The sequence below is a fragment of the Eleutherodactylus coqui genome, chromosome 1 (assembly GCF_035609145.1).
Source record: "Eleutherodactylus coqui strain aEleCoq1 chromosome 1, aEleCoq1.hap1, whole genome shotgun sequence".
In the NCBI taxonomy this organism is placed as follows: domain Eukaryota; kingdom Metazoa; phylum Chordata; class Amphibia; order Anura; family Eleutherodactylidae; genus Eleutherodactylus; species Eleutherodactylus coqui.
The window spans coordinates 391,562,756-391,577,988 of record NC_089837.1 but is presented as its reverse complement, the minus strand read 5'-3'; the positions used below and the strand labels follow the sequence as shown (position 1 = coordinate 391,577,988).

Sequence of the window (15,233 nt, the reverse complement as noted above, 5' to 3'; positions counted from 1 at the left end):
ATTACAATAAAGCAGAGGTATTGGAGGTGTAACAAGAGCTCAGCCATGAAGCAGTAGACCATGCAAATTCATAGTGGGAAATAAAAATCACCTACCCACTGTTGTATCACTCATTGTAGAGTTCCACATGGTGTCTGGAAATGACATGAACACAACACTGTGTGTCGGGACTCGAGAGATTCATGAAATGGGTTTCTATAGTTGAGCAGCTGAGCATATGCCTAATATCACAATGCCAAGCATCTGCTGGGGTGGCATGAAGCATGCTGCCGCTGGACTCTGGAGTTGTGGAAACGGGTTCTCTGGAAGGACAAATCACAATTCACTATCTGGCAGTCTGAGGGATGAATCTGGATTTGGTGGACATTTGGTGCCTACAGTAACATTTGGTGGAGGAGGGACAAGGGTTTGGAGCTGATTTTTATGGTTAATGCTACTTCACTTACAATAAAAGGAATGTTTACGCTACATCATCCAAAGACATTTTAGACAATTGTATGCTTTCAGCTTTGTGCCAGCCGTTTGGGGAAGGCCCCTTCTTGTTCCAGAATAACTGTAAACCTGGGCACAAAGCGAGATTCATAAAGATATGATTTAACATGTTTGATTTGGAAGTGGTTACAGAGCCCTGACGTCAACCCCATCAAACACCTTTGGGATGAATTGGAACACTGAGTGTGAGTCAGACTTTCTCATCCAACATTGGTGGCTGACTTTATAAATGCTCTTTTGGCTATCATGTTCACAAATGCCCGTAGGGAGAAGGCTGTTATAGCCATAAAAGACCGCCCAGCCCCATATTAACACTCATGGTTTTGGAATGTGATATCCACTAAACTCAAATAGGTTTGACAGTCAGGTGTCCATGTAATTTCGGCCATATAAAGTATGTGGAGGCCACTTGAATAGCTTACTCCATCTTCAAATCTAATCACTTTTCACTTTAGCCTCCATTTTTGTTATATTCATTCCAGCTATTAATAAAGTAATTATAGAATTGGGGGAAAAAAAGATTAATCTTCATGACAGATAATTGAGCATTCATGCCACAAATAAGGAATGTATAAACTATTGGATGATGATCACTTTTCTCCCTAAAGTTTTTGCATTGCACCTTTTGCTTTTTGCTTTGACCCACTGGAGTTGAAGGTGTGGGAATATTATAGGATTGTTCACTCATATCTGGTCAAAACCATTTTTACACAACATGTTTTAGATAACATATTGCCTATGCTGTTTTTAATATTCATACTTTTATTACGCAGGGACAACCAGGACAACTTGGAAATCAAGGCATCTCAGGGCCACCAGGACTCATTGGGATAGATGGATTACCGGGTCGTAAAGGAGACAAAGGTGAAAGAGGTCAGCCAGGAATCACTGGGCCGCTTGGAGATAAGGTAAAATGAGACATTATCATTACAGAACTTATTTTATTCTTTTGTTTTATTTTATCATTTCACCCAAGTTAAATAGTATTCTACAGGTGATTCTCTGGCTAGGAAACCCGAGCATTCCTCAATAACTCTTTTATTGTACTCTTGTATGGTTCCTTATGAAAGATGATCTGTATTTACCTTGCTGCATATGCTGCAGATGGCCCTTCAGAATCCAAGGACTTTTGCATATGAGTCTGCACATTGGCAAAGACATCTGCTAATATGATGCTGGCAATGGCTGCAACTTTGTTCGCAGCTTATTGTTGTATATTTGGCCCTTCAATAAACCTCACAAGAAGAAAGCAAGTGGTGGGATCTTGATGGCCACAGAATTTTCTAAAACAATCAGTCACTAAAATAGCTTTCAGTAGATGTGTGGCATATTCTGCCATCTCGTTGAAAGTAACACCTCCGGTTCTTTCAAATTTGTGAATACAAAATTTTGTTAAACTTCCTTTACTATACTTATTCCTAGATGTCCTTTGCCATGTTTAAATGAACCAGTTTGCCAGTATTCATGAACCATAAACACACAGTGTTCAATAGAGTACATGTTTGTGGCACACCGAGTCAAACGTTTGTTTGGCAGGTCATGACTTAACGTTATGAGTGCAGTCCACTTTGTTCAGAGGTGTGATGGCTTGGTGGACTTAGAGGGAGATTTATAAAACGTTTTAAAACAAAAATCTTCTACAACAACCAACCGCAGCTCAGCTTTCATTCTTCATAGTGCTGTTCAAAAGTGAAAGCTACTCTGTGATTGGTTGCAACAAAGGCAACCTTTTAGACAGTTTTTGTAAATCTCCTCCATAATCTTTATGCATGTCAATTTTCATAGGGAAATATACAAAAATGTAAAAGTTATTGAGGAATGTTTGGGTGGCCAAACATGATTCCCTATATATTGGTCCAAAAAAGTCTATTAATTTGATTGTAAAGCATTTCTCATCAACAGGTAAAAGGAGAGTGGGTCATTAAGTACTGCTTCCAGGAAGGAGCAAAGTGCAATACATGTACATTTATATAAAATGATTGATTTTGAGATAAAAATCTTAAAATGGCCATTTATTTTAAAGAAGTTAACAATAATTTATGTGATAGTTTCCCATTAACCGTACCCATATGTATCGGATCTTGGTGACTAATCTAAAAGAGTTTGGGCTCACAGGACTCTTTTTTTATTATAGGGCCAAAGTGGTGTAACCGGATTTCCAGGGGCGAATGGCGTACCTGTACGTATGACAGCATTACACTTTTCTTACAATTTATTTTTAAAAATTACATGAACTCTTCAAAATTTTAGGTTTTAAATGTACATTTTAATGTGACACTTAAAACTAATGTATTTAGTTTGCTTGTTTTCTGTGTACAGTGATGTTTTCAAATTATAATGTGCACAGGGCCATGTTGGACAAGGTGGTCCAAGAGGAAAGCCAGGATTGGATGGTTGTAATGGGACAAAGGGTGACGCTGGCGAGGCTGGGCCACAAGGTCCAAGTGGTTCTTCAGGCTACCCTGTAAGTACTATGTAATATATACATGGAAAATATGGTAATATTTAGATAGCATCTCTGAATAACTCTTTTGAAATTAGGTTTAAAGAAAGAATAATATTTATTGCAACGTGAGCGTCGTGTTTAGCACTTGGACAACAGGCAGTATGCTTCCGTAGGGCTTAAACAGATGAATGTTTTTGCGCGAGTGAAACTCACGCCCACAAAATGTGACGAATCAAACCCATTGATTTCAGTGGCTTAGTTCTCATGAACATGTTTCCTGCGCGCGAGAAAAGATAGGACTCACCCTGTCTTTCTGCGTTTTACGCTGAAAAATGCCATAGAAGTCTATGGCAGGTTAAAAGAAAAGGGGGACAATGCAGGCAAAAGAAGACTGCTTGCCTTTATTAGGCTTTAGATAGCCATTCTATTTAATGGAAAGGGAGTAACGCGCTCATGTCAACTGGCGTTCCAAGCACAACATTTACAATACTATGCACTGACACGCAAGTGTCAGCCTGAGTATTGCCATTTCCAAACTTGTTGATGCGCAAATACGCTTTTTTGTGCATACGTTCATCTGTCGAAGCTCTTAGGGTATAATCTCCCATTGGGGCAGATTAGATGTGGTGTGTCCATAGTGGAAATTCTGTAGCAAATCCGCAGAGCAAAATACGCATCTGATTTGGTGCAGAATTCACTCCCTTATTTAAAGTGGTGGCATCTGCATCGTAAATCCACTGCTAAAATTGACAAGCTGCGGTTTTAAATGTTGCATTGCATGTTAATTTCCACACTGATTTAGTGCAGATTTTTTCCACAGTGTGTGGATATGATTTTGAAAATCTGCCCCCTGTGAACATATCATTACTGTGTTTGGGCCATTGCCATGGAAAGACAAGCATGCTAGGAGGCCATGATCTATGTCAGCACGCCTTGGATCAATCCAAATCAATGAAGGGGTTGGCAAAGGGTAGAGGCAGAGAAGTAACAAAAAATAGGTAGATTAGACAGGCGGCAGATTTGAGACGCCTGTCTAATTGAAGGGGTGCAAGAGAATTAGAGCTCATTCCCACAGTCGTTTTTTCTCACCCATGTGCTGTTCCTTAAGTGCAGTATGTCAACTGCCCATGGGTATCGGACTGCACACACATGGGGTGTATGTGTGCTCTCCAGTGAAAGTTGTGCCCGAGGATCTTGGGTGCAACTTGCATAAACCCATGTGAAAAGTCTAGGCAGGATGATGAGTTAGCTAGTACTACCTTGTTTAGTTATACCTCTCTATCAGAAACTTACTGGAGTCCTTCTCTTAAGGTGGGTCATGTGATCTCATTCTGACTACCTGAGATTTACTTGGCTTTGTGCTCTCTCAGGAAGCCAAGTTTTTCAGTCATCACAACCACCTATATGAAGAATCTGCAAGGATTGTTATTGTTCTCTCAGACAGCTCAGGTTTTTCTACCAACTGCTCCTGTCCCAATTGCTGCTTCTGTGTACTGACCTCTGGTTTCTCCCTGACTACGCTACCTGCCTACCCCTTTTGTACCACAACTGATACTACCCGTGTACTGACCTCTGGCTTCCCTGACCATGCTACTGATCCACAGTGGTTACAACAAAGGGACTCCAACCCTATTCCAGATCGCTACACATACAGTTCTAATGAAATACATGATACTCCGTGTTTTTACTGTATACTTATGGTCTTTAGCTAATTTAGGTGAATCTAGATCATAGGAGGTAATATTATTGTCCTTCCAGAAGTCAGAGATGGTACTGCGCTCGCTAGCCATGTGTTGCTGTACTGATGCATTATGAAATTGCTAGCATAGCATGGGGGAAAGGGGTGGACAGGGAGAAATTTATTATCAAGATGGTGTCTGCTATATATAAGGCAGGAGGCTGCACTGCATGGAAATGCATACATTATGCAGAAGAGACATCCAGAATGTGACAGGCAATCAAATGAGGGGTGCAGTGATGGAAAAATGTATATTTGCTCGAGTGGCCCTGTAAAGGAGGACTAGATTTTTTTAAATTGTGTTACCCATGTATTAAATATGAACTTATTTTGTATTACAGGGTGAACAAGGTTTCAAGGGTCTGAAAGGTGAACCTTATCACATTCCATTTGACCTGAAAATGAAGCTCAGGGTAAGTTCATCATTATTATAGTTTAAAAGATACCTATAATTAAAAAACAAACTTTGATATGTCTGAGGTTTTGATCAGTGGTGATCCAGGTGCTGAGACCTCCACCAATACAAAGAGCAGAAGCACTCAGATGAACACCATGCTCCCTAGTATTAGCAATTTGTGGGGTTCTCAGTACCTGAAAACCTACTAGTCTAAATGTCTTACATGTCACTATCATGAGAATTTTTTTTAAATCATAAGTAGCATTTATGCAATCTTTATATCAATAGGATGTTTATGAAGCCAAATTATGTAGGGGAGACATTCTACAAAATATATGGCAAGTTTAATGCCTAATGCACTTAAAGTGGTAGTCCAGTAAACTAACAAAATGACCACCATCTACAGCCATAATTTGGAGATTTCTAGCCCCATGAAAGGAAATACCGGTACCTGCTTTATAATACAGCACATTGGAGCATGCCACACTTTTATTTGTGTTGGATTAGTATTCAGTCTGAAAGAAAATAATGCTGTTCACATTGGAGGCATATTGATGTACAGTGATGTCCTGTGTACCCCTATGGATTTATCCCTATTGCATCGCTGTATGACAGCATACAGTTACACTGCCATTTAAATAAAACCTTATGCATTTGGTTCTATTCTTGAGACCCAACAGATATGTTTTACATGTCTTAGGTTCTGTAAAACTAGTATGTTTTTACAAAATGAATGATATGCATCAAATGATTTTTTTCTATAATGTTTTTTTATGACTTATAGTTCAAAAAAATATACTGTGAAAAGTCCCTAAACATACTTAGTTATCTAAATTCAGTGAGTTATCGCAGGGCACAAAACATACAAGAGCACAGGAAGTTCTACTATATATAAAGTTGCTTATGCATACTTTGTTAATGTGGTTGGATTTTTTTCATTTCAGGGGGATCCTGGTGAACCTGGATTTAGTGGAGTTCCCGTAAGTTATTGTATTTATGAAATTTACATTTTTAGTCTTGTTACTGTTCAACGGTCATAATTTTTTTACTTTTGCAGGGTTCCAGAGGTTCACCTGGAGTTACAGGATTTATTGGCCCAATGGGTCAACCTGGATTTATTGTAAGTGCATTTGACCTTACTTATTTAATTATTGCGTATAGCAATAATTCTATTCAAATATAAGACTACTATATGAGTGGCCACTATATTAAAATTGCCTTTTGAGAATATCATATTCTTCCTTTTTTATATTATATATAAACCGCTGTGTGCCATACTGGCTAACTGTAAGCTAAAGGGACTTATGAAATCTTTCAGCACATCGGTATGTACACCAGAATGTGAGCTGAGGTATATTCTGAATGCACAGCAAACCGTTTACTATACAAAGTCACTTAACTTTTTATGTGAACTTATTATTCCATTATTGTTAAAATACAACATGTTCGTACATTATTTTCTGTGTAGTACTAAAATATGATTCTCTCCTTATGCAAAAGTTCCAAGCAAAATTAACTCGATTACATAATACAATGATTACATTTAAAAAAATCAAACTATTGAAAATGAATTGACAAATTTACCTTGATAAGCAAGGATATGTCACAGGGACCTGTCCGAAATGAGAAGATATTAACATCCCATATGAAACTTAAAATCTTTGTAAAACGCTTTCTTTACTAGAATATGCTTTGAATAGAAACTAATGTAAGGTAAGACATAAGAGAGTGGTCATCATAAGAAGAGACATCTACTCTACATAACTGAGTTAAATGTGAAGTAAATACGGAATGAAAGTATGAATGATGGGATTAGATGTAGACCTAGAAAATGCTTTAAGCCTCATTCACACGAGCGTTGTTTAGCACGCACACATATGCGTGCAATACAGCGCTGCACAGATGTGCATAAAAAAAGCGGGTGAACGAAGCTGCATGCGCATTGCTTTTAATGGGGCCGCCGCTACTGCCGGTGCCCCATTGAAAGCAATGGGATGCTGGCAACCCATGCAGTGATTTTCAGGCAAGGGCATTAAATATAAGCCATTCCCTGAAAATCATCCCTAGCTTGTGTAAAAAACATATATATATACTCACCACTGACAGGGCTCGGCACGTCTAGCCGCTTGGCTCGCCTGCACTGTACTGAAGTTCTTTCAGCAGGTGGGGATTTAAAATTCCCCACTCCTGAAAGGGCATGCGTCTGATTGGCTGAGCACTCAGCCAATCACAGGCAGCGCTCAGCCATTCATTGAATGACAGCTGAGTGCTGCTTGTGATTGGTCACAGCGCTCAGCCAGTCACAGGCAGTGCTCAGCCATTTGATGAATGCAATGAATGGCTGAGCGCTGCCTGTGATTGGCTGAGCGCTCAGCCAATCAGACGCAGCCCTTTCATGAGGCGGCAATTTTAAATCCTTACCTGCTGAAAGAGATTTAGCACAGTTCCGGTAAGCCAAGAGGCTAGATGTGCCAAGCCCTGACAGCGGCGGAGAGGTGAGTATATATATTTATTTTTTATTTTTTTTACACCAGCTAGGAATGATTTTCAAAAAAAGAGCCTTTATTTAAAGCATTTCCCTGAAAATCACAGCAGTGGTTGGCTGAAGCCCATTGCTTTTAATGGGGCCGCCGGCAGCAGTGGCGGCCCCATTGAACGCAATGGGAGAACATCATGCTCCTCTGCCACAACTGTGACAGCTGTGGCAGGAGACTCTTTGTTTTCCTATGGTGTGTTCACATGTCAGTATTTTCAGGTGTGCAAATCCCTGCACCTGCAAAAGATAGGACATGCGTGCACCACATTGGTCCGTGCTGTGCGTAAATATTCCCCGCGTGCAGCACCATCATCACTGAACACTGTGACGGTGTTGTCACAGTGCTCAGTGATGAGGGGACTCCCTACGGTAAATATTTATCCGCAGCATGGACCTATACACCACATGTCCTGTCTTTTGCAGGTGCGCGAATTTGCACGCCTGTAAAATACGGACATGTGAACACACCATAGGAAAACAATGGTTGTAATAGGCGCGTGGTTTTGTGCGCACAAATACACGCTCGTCTGACCGAGGCCTTACAGAGAAAATGTTGCATAGCTGGTGAAGCTCAAAGAACATACAAATGACTTATAGTTCATTCTAACATACTGTGTGATTTCTCTCTAGGGACCTGCAGGGCCTCCAGGAGCACCAGGACCACCTGTAAGTTTTATAAAGACACACGTTATAAATATATACACTATAAAAGAATGATAGAAATACAATATAGTCAACAATTCTACTTTATTAAACTAAAGTAAAAACTAAACCTTCTGAAACATGTTTAGTGTATAGAACATCAAAAATATTATGTCCATTTATTTCTGCATTCTGCAAGTAAATGCCTTTCTGTGAATAAAATATTACTAGCTTACTCATTACACGTGAAATCAGCTGCCTGAATATTCATGCAACTTGTAGTTAATATGGCAGGTTAACATTACTTAGAAGAGGTAATGCAAATGAGTATCTTTGTATAGTGGGGTAACCTTTGTGTTATACTTTGGAGTCATTTTATTGCATCAGGTCCGGGGGAGCTGGGTGTAACATAAAACAATTTGATATTTAATATATTGAAATAAATATTACTAGTCAATTATTAGGAACTTCTTCTTCTTCATTATACCTTAATTCTTATTTTTGTCATTTCTATGAAGGGTAGTAAAGGCATTGGATTTTACGGACAGAAGGGTGAACAGGTAAACACTTTCCTATGCAAGAAAATATTTCAGTCAATGCTATATGTAATCCTATCAAAAAAGGAATATTAGCTAGTGGTTATGCCAAGAACATGGTCTGTTCACAGGGCTAATTAGAATGTTAGGGCCCTTATAGACACAACGATTTTTGCTAAAAAAAAAAAATCGCTCAAAGCCATCTTTTGAGTGATAATTGTTGTTTTCTTTAACTGCACTGACATCATGCGGTGTTCGTTAAGCCGTCGCTGATCTTTCAGCATGCTAAAAGATCAGCGATCAGTTATCAAGAATTCACAGCGGGAGACAGCTGATACTACTGTTTCAGCTGTATCGCACTCACTGAAGACAGGCTGGGTATGCAGAACAGAGCAGTCCAGCTCTGTTCTCCATACCCAACTCGGAGTGCTTGGCTGTATAACAGCTGGGCGGTCCGAGCAGAGAACAGCTGGATGCAGAAGACAGCCGTGTGCTCTGAGCGGGGAACAGCTGGATGCAGAAGACAGCCGTGTGCTCTGAGCGGGGAACAGCTGGATGCAGAAGACAAGCGGGGACATAACGATTACTGCTTAAAAATTGCTCAAAAGATTTTTTGAGTGATAATTGTTGTGTCTAAACCAGCCTTTAGAAATATCCTCCATATATGCAGCACAAATGAATACTATGACTGATGCCCGTGTGACGTCTGATTAAAAACCAGACTCCACACAAACAGCATACGGACCCAGATTATTCAGTGTCACAACACACACCACAGAAGGACTGCAAGAAAACCTCAGAGTATGCACTGTTCTGATCCGATTTATGGACCAGACTCGCACTTTCAAGTCTGTGGAGATAGAAGAAACACAGACATCACTCAGATGCCATCTGTTTACTGTCTATTTGTTTAGGGAAATGCAGAAAAAAAGGCAGACGGGCTGTTTTTTTTTTTTTGCGGACATGAGAAATGGATGACATACTGAGGTAAAGACACGGACACAAAAACTTCATACGGAACCACATATGTATGGAAAACGGTCTTTTTACGGACGCAACACAAACAAGTTTTTTAATGCAAGTGTGCACTAGACTAAATCAAGCCTGGGGCAGTGATCCATTTTAATTAGCTGTTATAAGAAATCATGGGTCCATATTGATTAAGGCTGACATTTCATATGCCAGCCTGAAAAAAAAAAAAGATTGTTGGATTAAATTGCCTCTAATTTATTAAAAGGGGTGTGCCTCTTAATACGGCACATTTCAGACTGTCTTTAAGTCATAAGAAGAAAACTATGAGCAGATGTAGATTTGCACCAAAATTTGCACAACTTTCTGGCTTTAGGACTAATAAATGTGTCTAAAAGTTGTAGACCATGTCCATTCAACGTAAAGCATTCTGACTTTTCTCAGCACTTTACAAACAGGCAAGTGCTGAAAAAAGTCACACATTTTTACACAAAAATGGAGTGTGCCATAATACCTGGAGAAAATGAACAAATAAGTGTGAGCCTTAGTGTATTACATGGCAATTTACTCATATTACCAAAGCAGAACTAGTGGTGTTAAGTTAACCAATTAATGGTTAACTAATGGTGTTGACCATTAGTCCTAACCATTGAAATAGTTTACCTCTCTGAATTTCAGTTGCTGTTCATTATGTTATTGGCTACAACAATACAACAAGGCTACTCTTTCTTCTGTTCATTGTGATGTGTCTTTTAATTACTGACTTCTGAAAATGTAGAATACTGGGATGTTGATGTTGCTAAAGCTAAGAAAGTCATATTTGATAAGCTTAGAAAACTGATTATGCAAGCAAACCCCATATCTATCATGTTTTTGAGCGTTAATCTGAATATGAAATATATGAGAATTGTCACCTTATTAGGTTTTTCTCACCATATTTATGTCTACCTTTACAGGGTGAACAAGGCCCCCCTGGACCGCCAGGCCTTCCATGCCAATTAACAGTAATCAGATCATGACTTTGCTTTTATCCTTCATTTATGAATTTTGTAAACTTCTTTCTGTCTGATGTTAGGCTCTGTATTTTACTTTCTAATTTGAGGTATTTGATTTAAAGGGGTTGTCCAACTTATTAAGTTTTTATCTAAAGAGGCTGCCGGTGTGAAAAAATAATAAATCAGCTAATACTCACCTCTCCCAGCTCCCTGCTATGTACAGTACCAGGGCTCTGGGTCTGCCCCGCAATGTATTGTTTACAGGCTGCACCAGCCTCTATGCGGGACGTCTCTGCAATACTAAAGAGCTGATCGATCAGTGCTCAGCCTCCTGCAACTATATTATATCATAGAGGAAACCCGGAGCAGTGGGTTGCTGGGAGAGGTGAGCATTATTTTGTTCCACATGGGTAGACTGTAGATAAAAACTCAAGTTGGACAACACCTTTAACATTTCCTGTGTATGCCCTATCAACCTAGATCATGGTCTGAAAACTCCTAGTGTGGGGGTAATGATAAAAATGGCATTTTCATGGAGCTTCCCTTTCATTTGTAATCCAGCTTACTGTATGTATACATTTCCCAGGTCCTAGTGCCGGTTAGTTAAAAGTCACTTTATTCAATGTTTAAATAAGAAATAAAATTAGCTGGCCATGAAAAGTACTCACTTTAGACATGAACGCCACAATTTAGGTTTAGGTAAACAATATTTAGGATATAAAATGTAAAATAGAGTATAGTAATGATGATAATAGTAACAGAAATGCTATAATAAATGTATAGCAGTCCTTTTATAATTGGTATGACTAATATAACATTATTTGGAATAATATCTAACCACTGTCTGATCGGTGTCAGTAAATGGAGAACCAGTCAACAAATCAGTGTCCACTACAGACAGACCTTCCCTTTAATAGTGCATCCAATGAAATGGATGCCCCTTAGTAGATCTGTATCGATCGCATTCTGTGTGTGTGTACATGGAAAGAATATGTAGTTCAACCTTAGCAACAGCAGCACATCTATTGTCACGTAGAAAACCAGTCTCTGTCTGGCACTTTCTTTCCATCTGTATTTTTTCTTACTTTTCCTAAACCATCTTTGTTTTTGTTTATGGGAAACATGAGAAACTGGTTTATTTTTTAGTACTAGGAAAATAAGAAAAATGTTTCAAGATCTCATCCAAAATTGTCTGTTACGTGATTACACATACAGGGCTTTACAGTCCCAAAACAATGCAACAGATGTTTTCCTACTTATTCAGGGCGAGCCAGGGGCCCCAGGACCCACAGGTGCACCATGCCACCTAGAGTTGGTGAGGCCGTCTGATGTATCCTTACTAGATTATCTGGTAAGATCCTTGTTTCCTTTCATATTGTATTAGTACTGGAACATTTAACTCTGTAGGTCATGCATTTATTTGTCGTGTCAATCAAAAAGTAGATTTCAATACAACCATCATTAAAATATGTGTGCTTAAGTGTACATAAACAGCTGTAGGCATGGGAAAGGCCTCCTTGATGGGAGGGATCTCAGGCAGGTTTAACAATCGACTTACCATGGGGAAGACCACTGAGCCCTCCAGGACCACCAGTTGCAGCAACACTGAAATAGGTTATCTTTGGGTTAAGGACCTATCACTGGCCTTGCTGCGCACTTTGCAGCGTGGGTACATTGCAGACAAGAAAGGTAATATAAAAGTACGCACGCCTGAATCCATCTTTAGGGCTCAGTCAGACGAGCATTTTTTTTGCAACCAAAAAAATGAGCTGCGCGGATATTCAAAATGCACATGACCGAAGCTCCATACTAGTGGAGCAGCTGTGCTTGTAGAAGCGCAGCTGTTTCACGAAGGTCCCCTCATCACTGAACACTGTTCAGTGATGAGGGGACAGCAGCCGGAACAAAAGAATTCTCTGTCAGAGCTGTGGCAGAGGATCGCGATGTGCTCCCATTGCTTTCAATGGAGCTGGCACTACTGGAAAGCTGCTGGGGAAAAAAAAAAAAATATATATATATATATATATGTGTGTGTGTACACACACATCAACTCTCCGCCGCTGTCCAGCTCTGGCGCGTCTTCTCCCTGGCTTCCTGGCACACTCTTCTGAAGCACTTTCTCCTGGCTGGGGATTTAAAAACCCCTGCCTCCTGAAAGCGCTGGGTCAGATTGGCTGAGCGCTGTGACCAACCACAGGCAGTGCTCAGCAATTCATTAAATGACAGCTGTGAATTGCTTGTGATTGGTCACACCGCTCAGCCAATCAGAGGCAGCATTCAACAAACTTGGTATTGTTGTAATTGTTCTGACCCACAGAATAAAGTTATAATTACATTTTTGACACAGTTTGTACTTTGTAAAAATAATGTCGCTGCAAATAAGGTGCAATTGTGGGATTCTTTCAATTTCACTCCACTGAGAAATTTTTAAATGTTTTTTAGTACTTTATATGTTTAGATTTTATTATATAAAATATTTATTATTTATATATTACATAGTACCATTGAAGAATACAACTTGTCTTGCAAAAACAAGCCTTTTGACAGAAAAAATAAAAGTGTTAAGATGTTCTGAAAGTGCGAAGCAGAAACTAAAAAAAAAGTCCAAATACTTAAGAGGTTAAATAAGCATCTCTTCTTAATGTTTTCTAGGGAGAGAATGGTGAAAAAGGAGAGAGAGGAAATCCTGGATTGAAAGTAAGGACCCTATGTGTTTACAAACCAATATTTTACCTCTGTGTTTTGTTTCAGATTGATTCATGTTGCCTGCTGTTCTCATGTAACAGATTTATTGTTTAAACGGGTTTCCCATGAGTCAAAAACAATCTGTTAGGCCTCCTTCCCACGAACGGATTTCCGCCGCGTAATTCGCGGCGAAAATCCGCTGCGTTGCCCGCAGCTATTAGGTTCTATTGAACCTAATAGCACAATGCTCACGATGCGTAATTCCACCGCGGAATTACGCACCGCGATTTCTCCCGTCCTCACCCGCAGCATGCTCTATTTTCTGCGGGTGAGGACGGGCTGTACGCACTGACGGCTTCCATTGCAGTCAATGGAAGCCGTCCGTTCACGCTATCTCCCGCTGTAACCAGCGGGAGATAGCGTGAAAAAACGCTTTCCCGCCCACCGCCGCGCGTCATATGACGCCATATGACGCGGCCGGCCGCGTCACGTGACGCGGCCGGTGACGCGGCGGCGGTGGGCGGTGACGCGGTGGCGGTGGGCGGGGAAGCGATTTCACGCTATCTCCCGCAAGTAAGTATAGGGGCTCTGGGGGGCGCCGTGACGGGCTTCACTGCGTAATATTACGCGGCGGAGCCCGTCACGCTCGTGGGAAGGAGGCCTTAGTCATGGAATGTGGTAAAATAAAGAAATAAGCCATACTGACCTCCTTCAGTGGCCCCTGGACCAGTGCAGAGCCCCAATCCTGGCCACTCCGAACCCAGAAGAAGCTGCAGCAATCAGATGTCATTCATTGTGCATGTGAACGCTCAGCCAATTACAGGCGGTCCATGAATAACATCTGACCGCAGCCAGCTTCTTATTTTAGGGCCCTTTCACACGGGACGGAATGAATCCACATGGTCATTTCTGCGTCACATTGTTATCTATTTGAGGCTTGAATTCGAGTTTGAAAAAAGGAGGATAGATCCTGCCCTATCTTTGTTAAACATAGTATTAACTACATGTGAGAAAGATACAGCAAGTCCCATCTATTCATGCCCGAAAATACTGCTAGTAAAAACGAAACCATTGAAATCATTGGTTTCATTTCGTCTTGTTATGTGGCCATTGAAATCTCAGCCGCATAATGGGACTAAATCACGCCCATCTGAAGAAGCCCTTAAAACAAAATCCACACTTAGGCCTCTTTTTTTCCACGAGCGTATATCGGCCCGCCATTTTCACGGTCACATATACGCTGTCATCTGATGCATTGGATTCCAATGCATCAGATCACATGGCCATATTCTCGTAAAAGCGCCGGCCGGCCAATATAGCGCCAAGCATTTTTAATGTCAGGCCCAGAAGATAGTCCTGGAACTATCTTTTGGGCCGGAATCTGTTAGCCGCTACATGGGCTCCCATGGGAGCCCATGACAGTGGCCGGAGGTGGGAGGGAGTTTGGCAGTGTGGCTGCTAAACTCCCTTCCTCTGCTCTCCTCCCCACTCGCTCTTTGCAATGGGAGGAGGCGGGACGGGGCAGCACTTAGCTCCACCCTCATCCCACCCCCTCCCACGCAAAATCACTCATGCATACCGCATCCAGTAAAGCACATTGATTTCAATGGGCCCCTCACATTTCCACCAGGCGAAAAAATACGCAGCATGCTCTATTTTTGTGCACATTTGTGCACCTGAGGCCCCATAGGAGTTTATGGGGTACGCAAATGCGCACTTGTCCTGAACAAAATCGTGCGAAGAACTGCATGATTTCGCTGTATTAATCGATTACCCAAGGGACTAATTAAGCTTTCT

The 15,233-nt window shown here is 40.8% G+C and overlaps 1 protein-coding gene across 1 annotated transcript in view; it reads left to right on the top strand.

The window, feature by feature from the left end:
- Positions 1-15,233, top strand: part of COL4A2 (collagen type IV alpha 2 chain) — a 189,040-nt gene that overhangs the window by 109,488 nt on the left and 64,319 nt on the right. Inside the window, exons 5-15 of the mRNA XM_066579857.1 lie at positions 1,266-1,400; positions 2,627-2,671; positions 2,840-2,956; positions 5,018-5,089; positions 6,018-6,053; positions 6,131-6,193; positions 8,240-8,275; positions 8,770-8,811; positions 10,713-10,760; positions 12,016-12,102; positions 13,404-13,448. Coding sequence (XP_066435954.1) covers positions 1,266-1,400; positions 2,627-2,671; positions 2,840-2,956; positions 5,018-5,089; positions 6,018-6,053; positions 6,131-6,193; positions 8,240-8,275; positions 8,770-8,811; positions 10,713-10,760; positions 12,016-12,102; positions 13,404-13,448 — 726 coding nt within the window. The remainder of the gene's footprint in view (positions 1-1,265; positions 1,401-2,626; positions 2,672-2,839; positions 2,957-5,017; positions 5,090-6,017; positions 6,054-6,130; positions 6,194-8,239; positions 8,276-8,769; positions 8,812-10,712; positions 10,761-12,015; positions 12,103-13,403; positions 13,449-15,233) is intronic.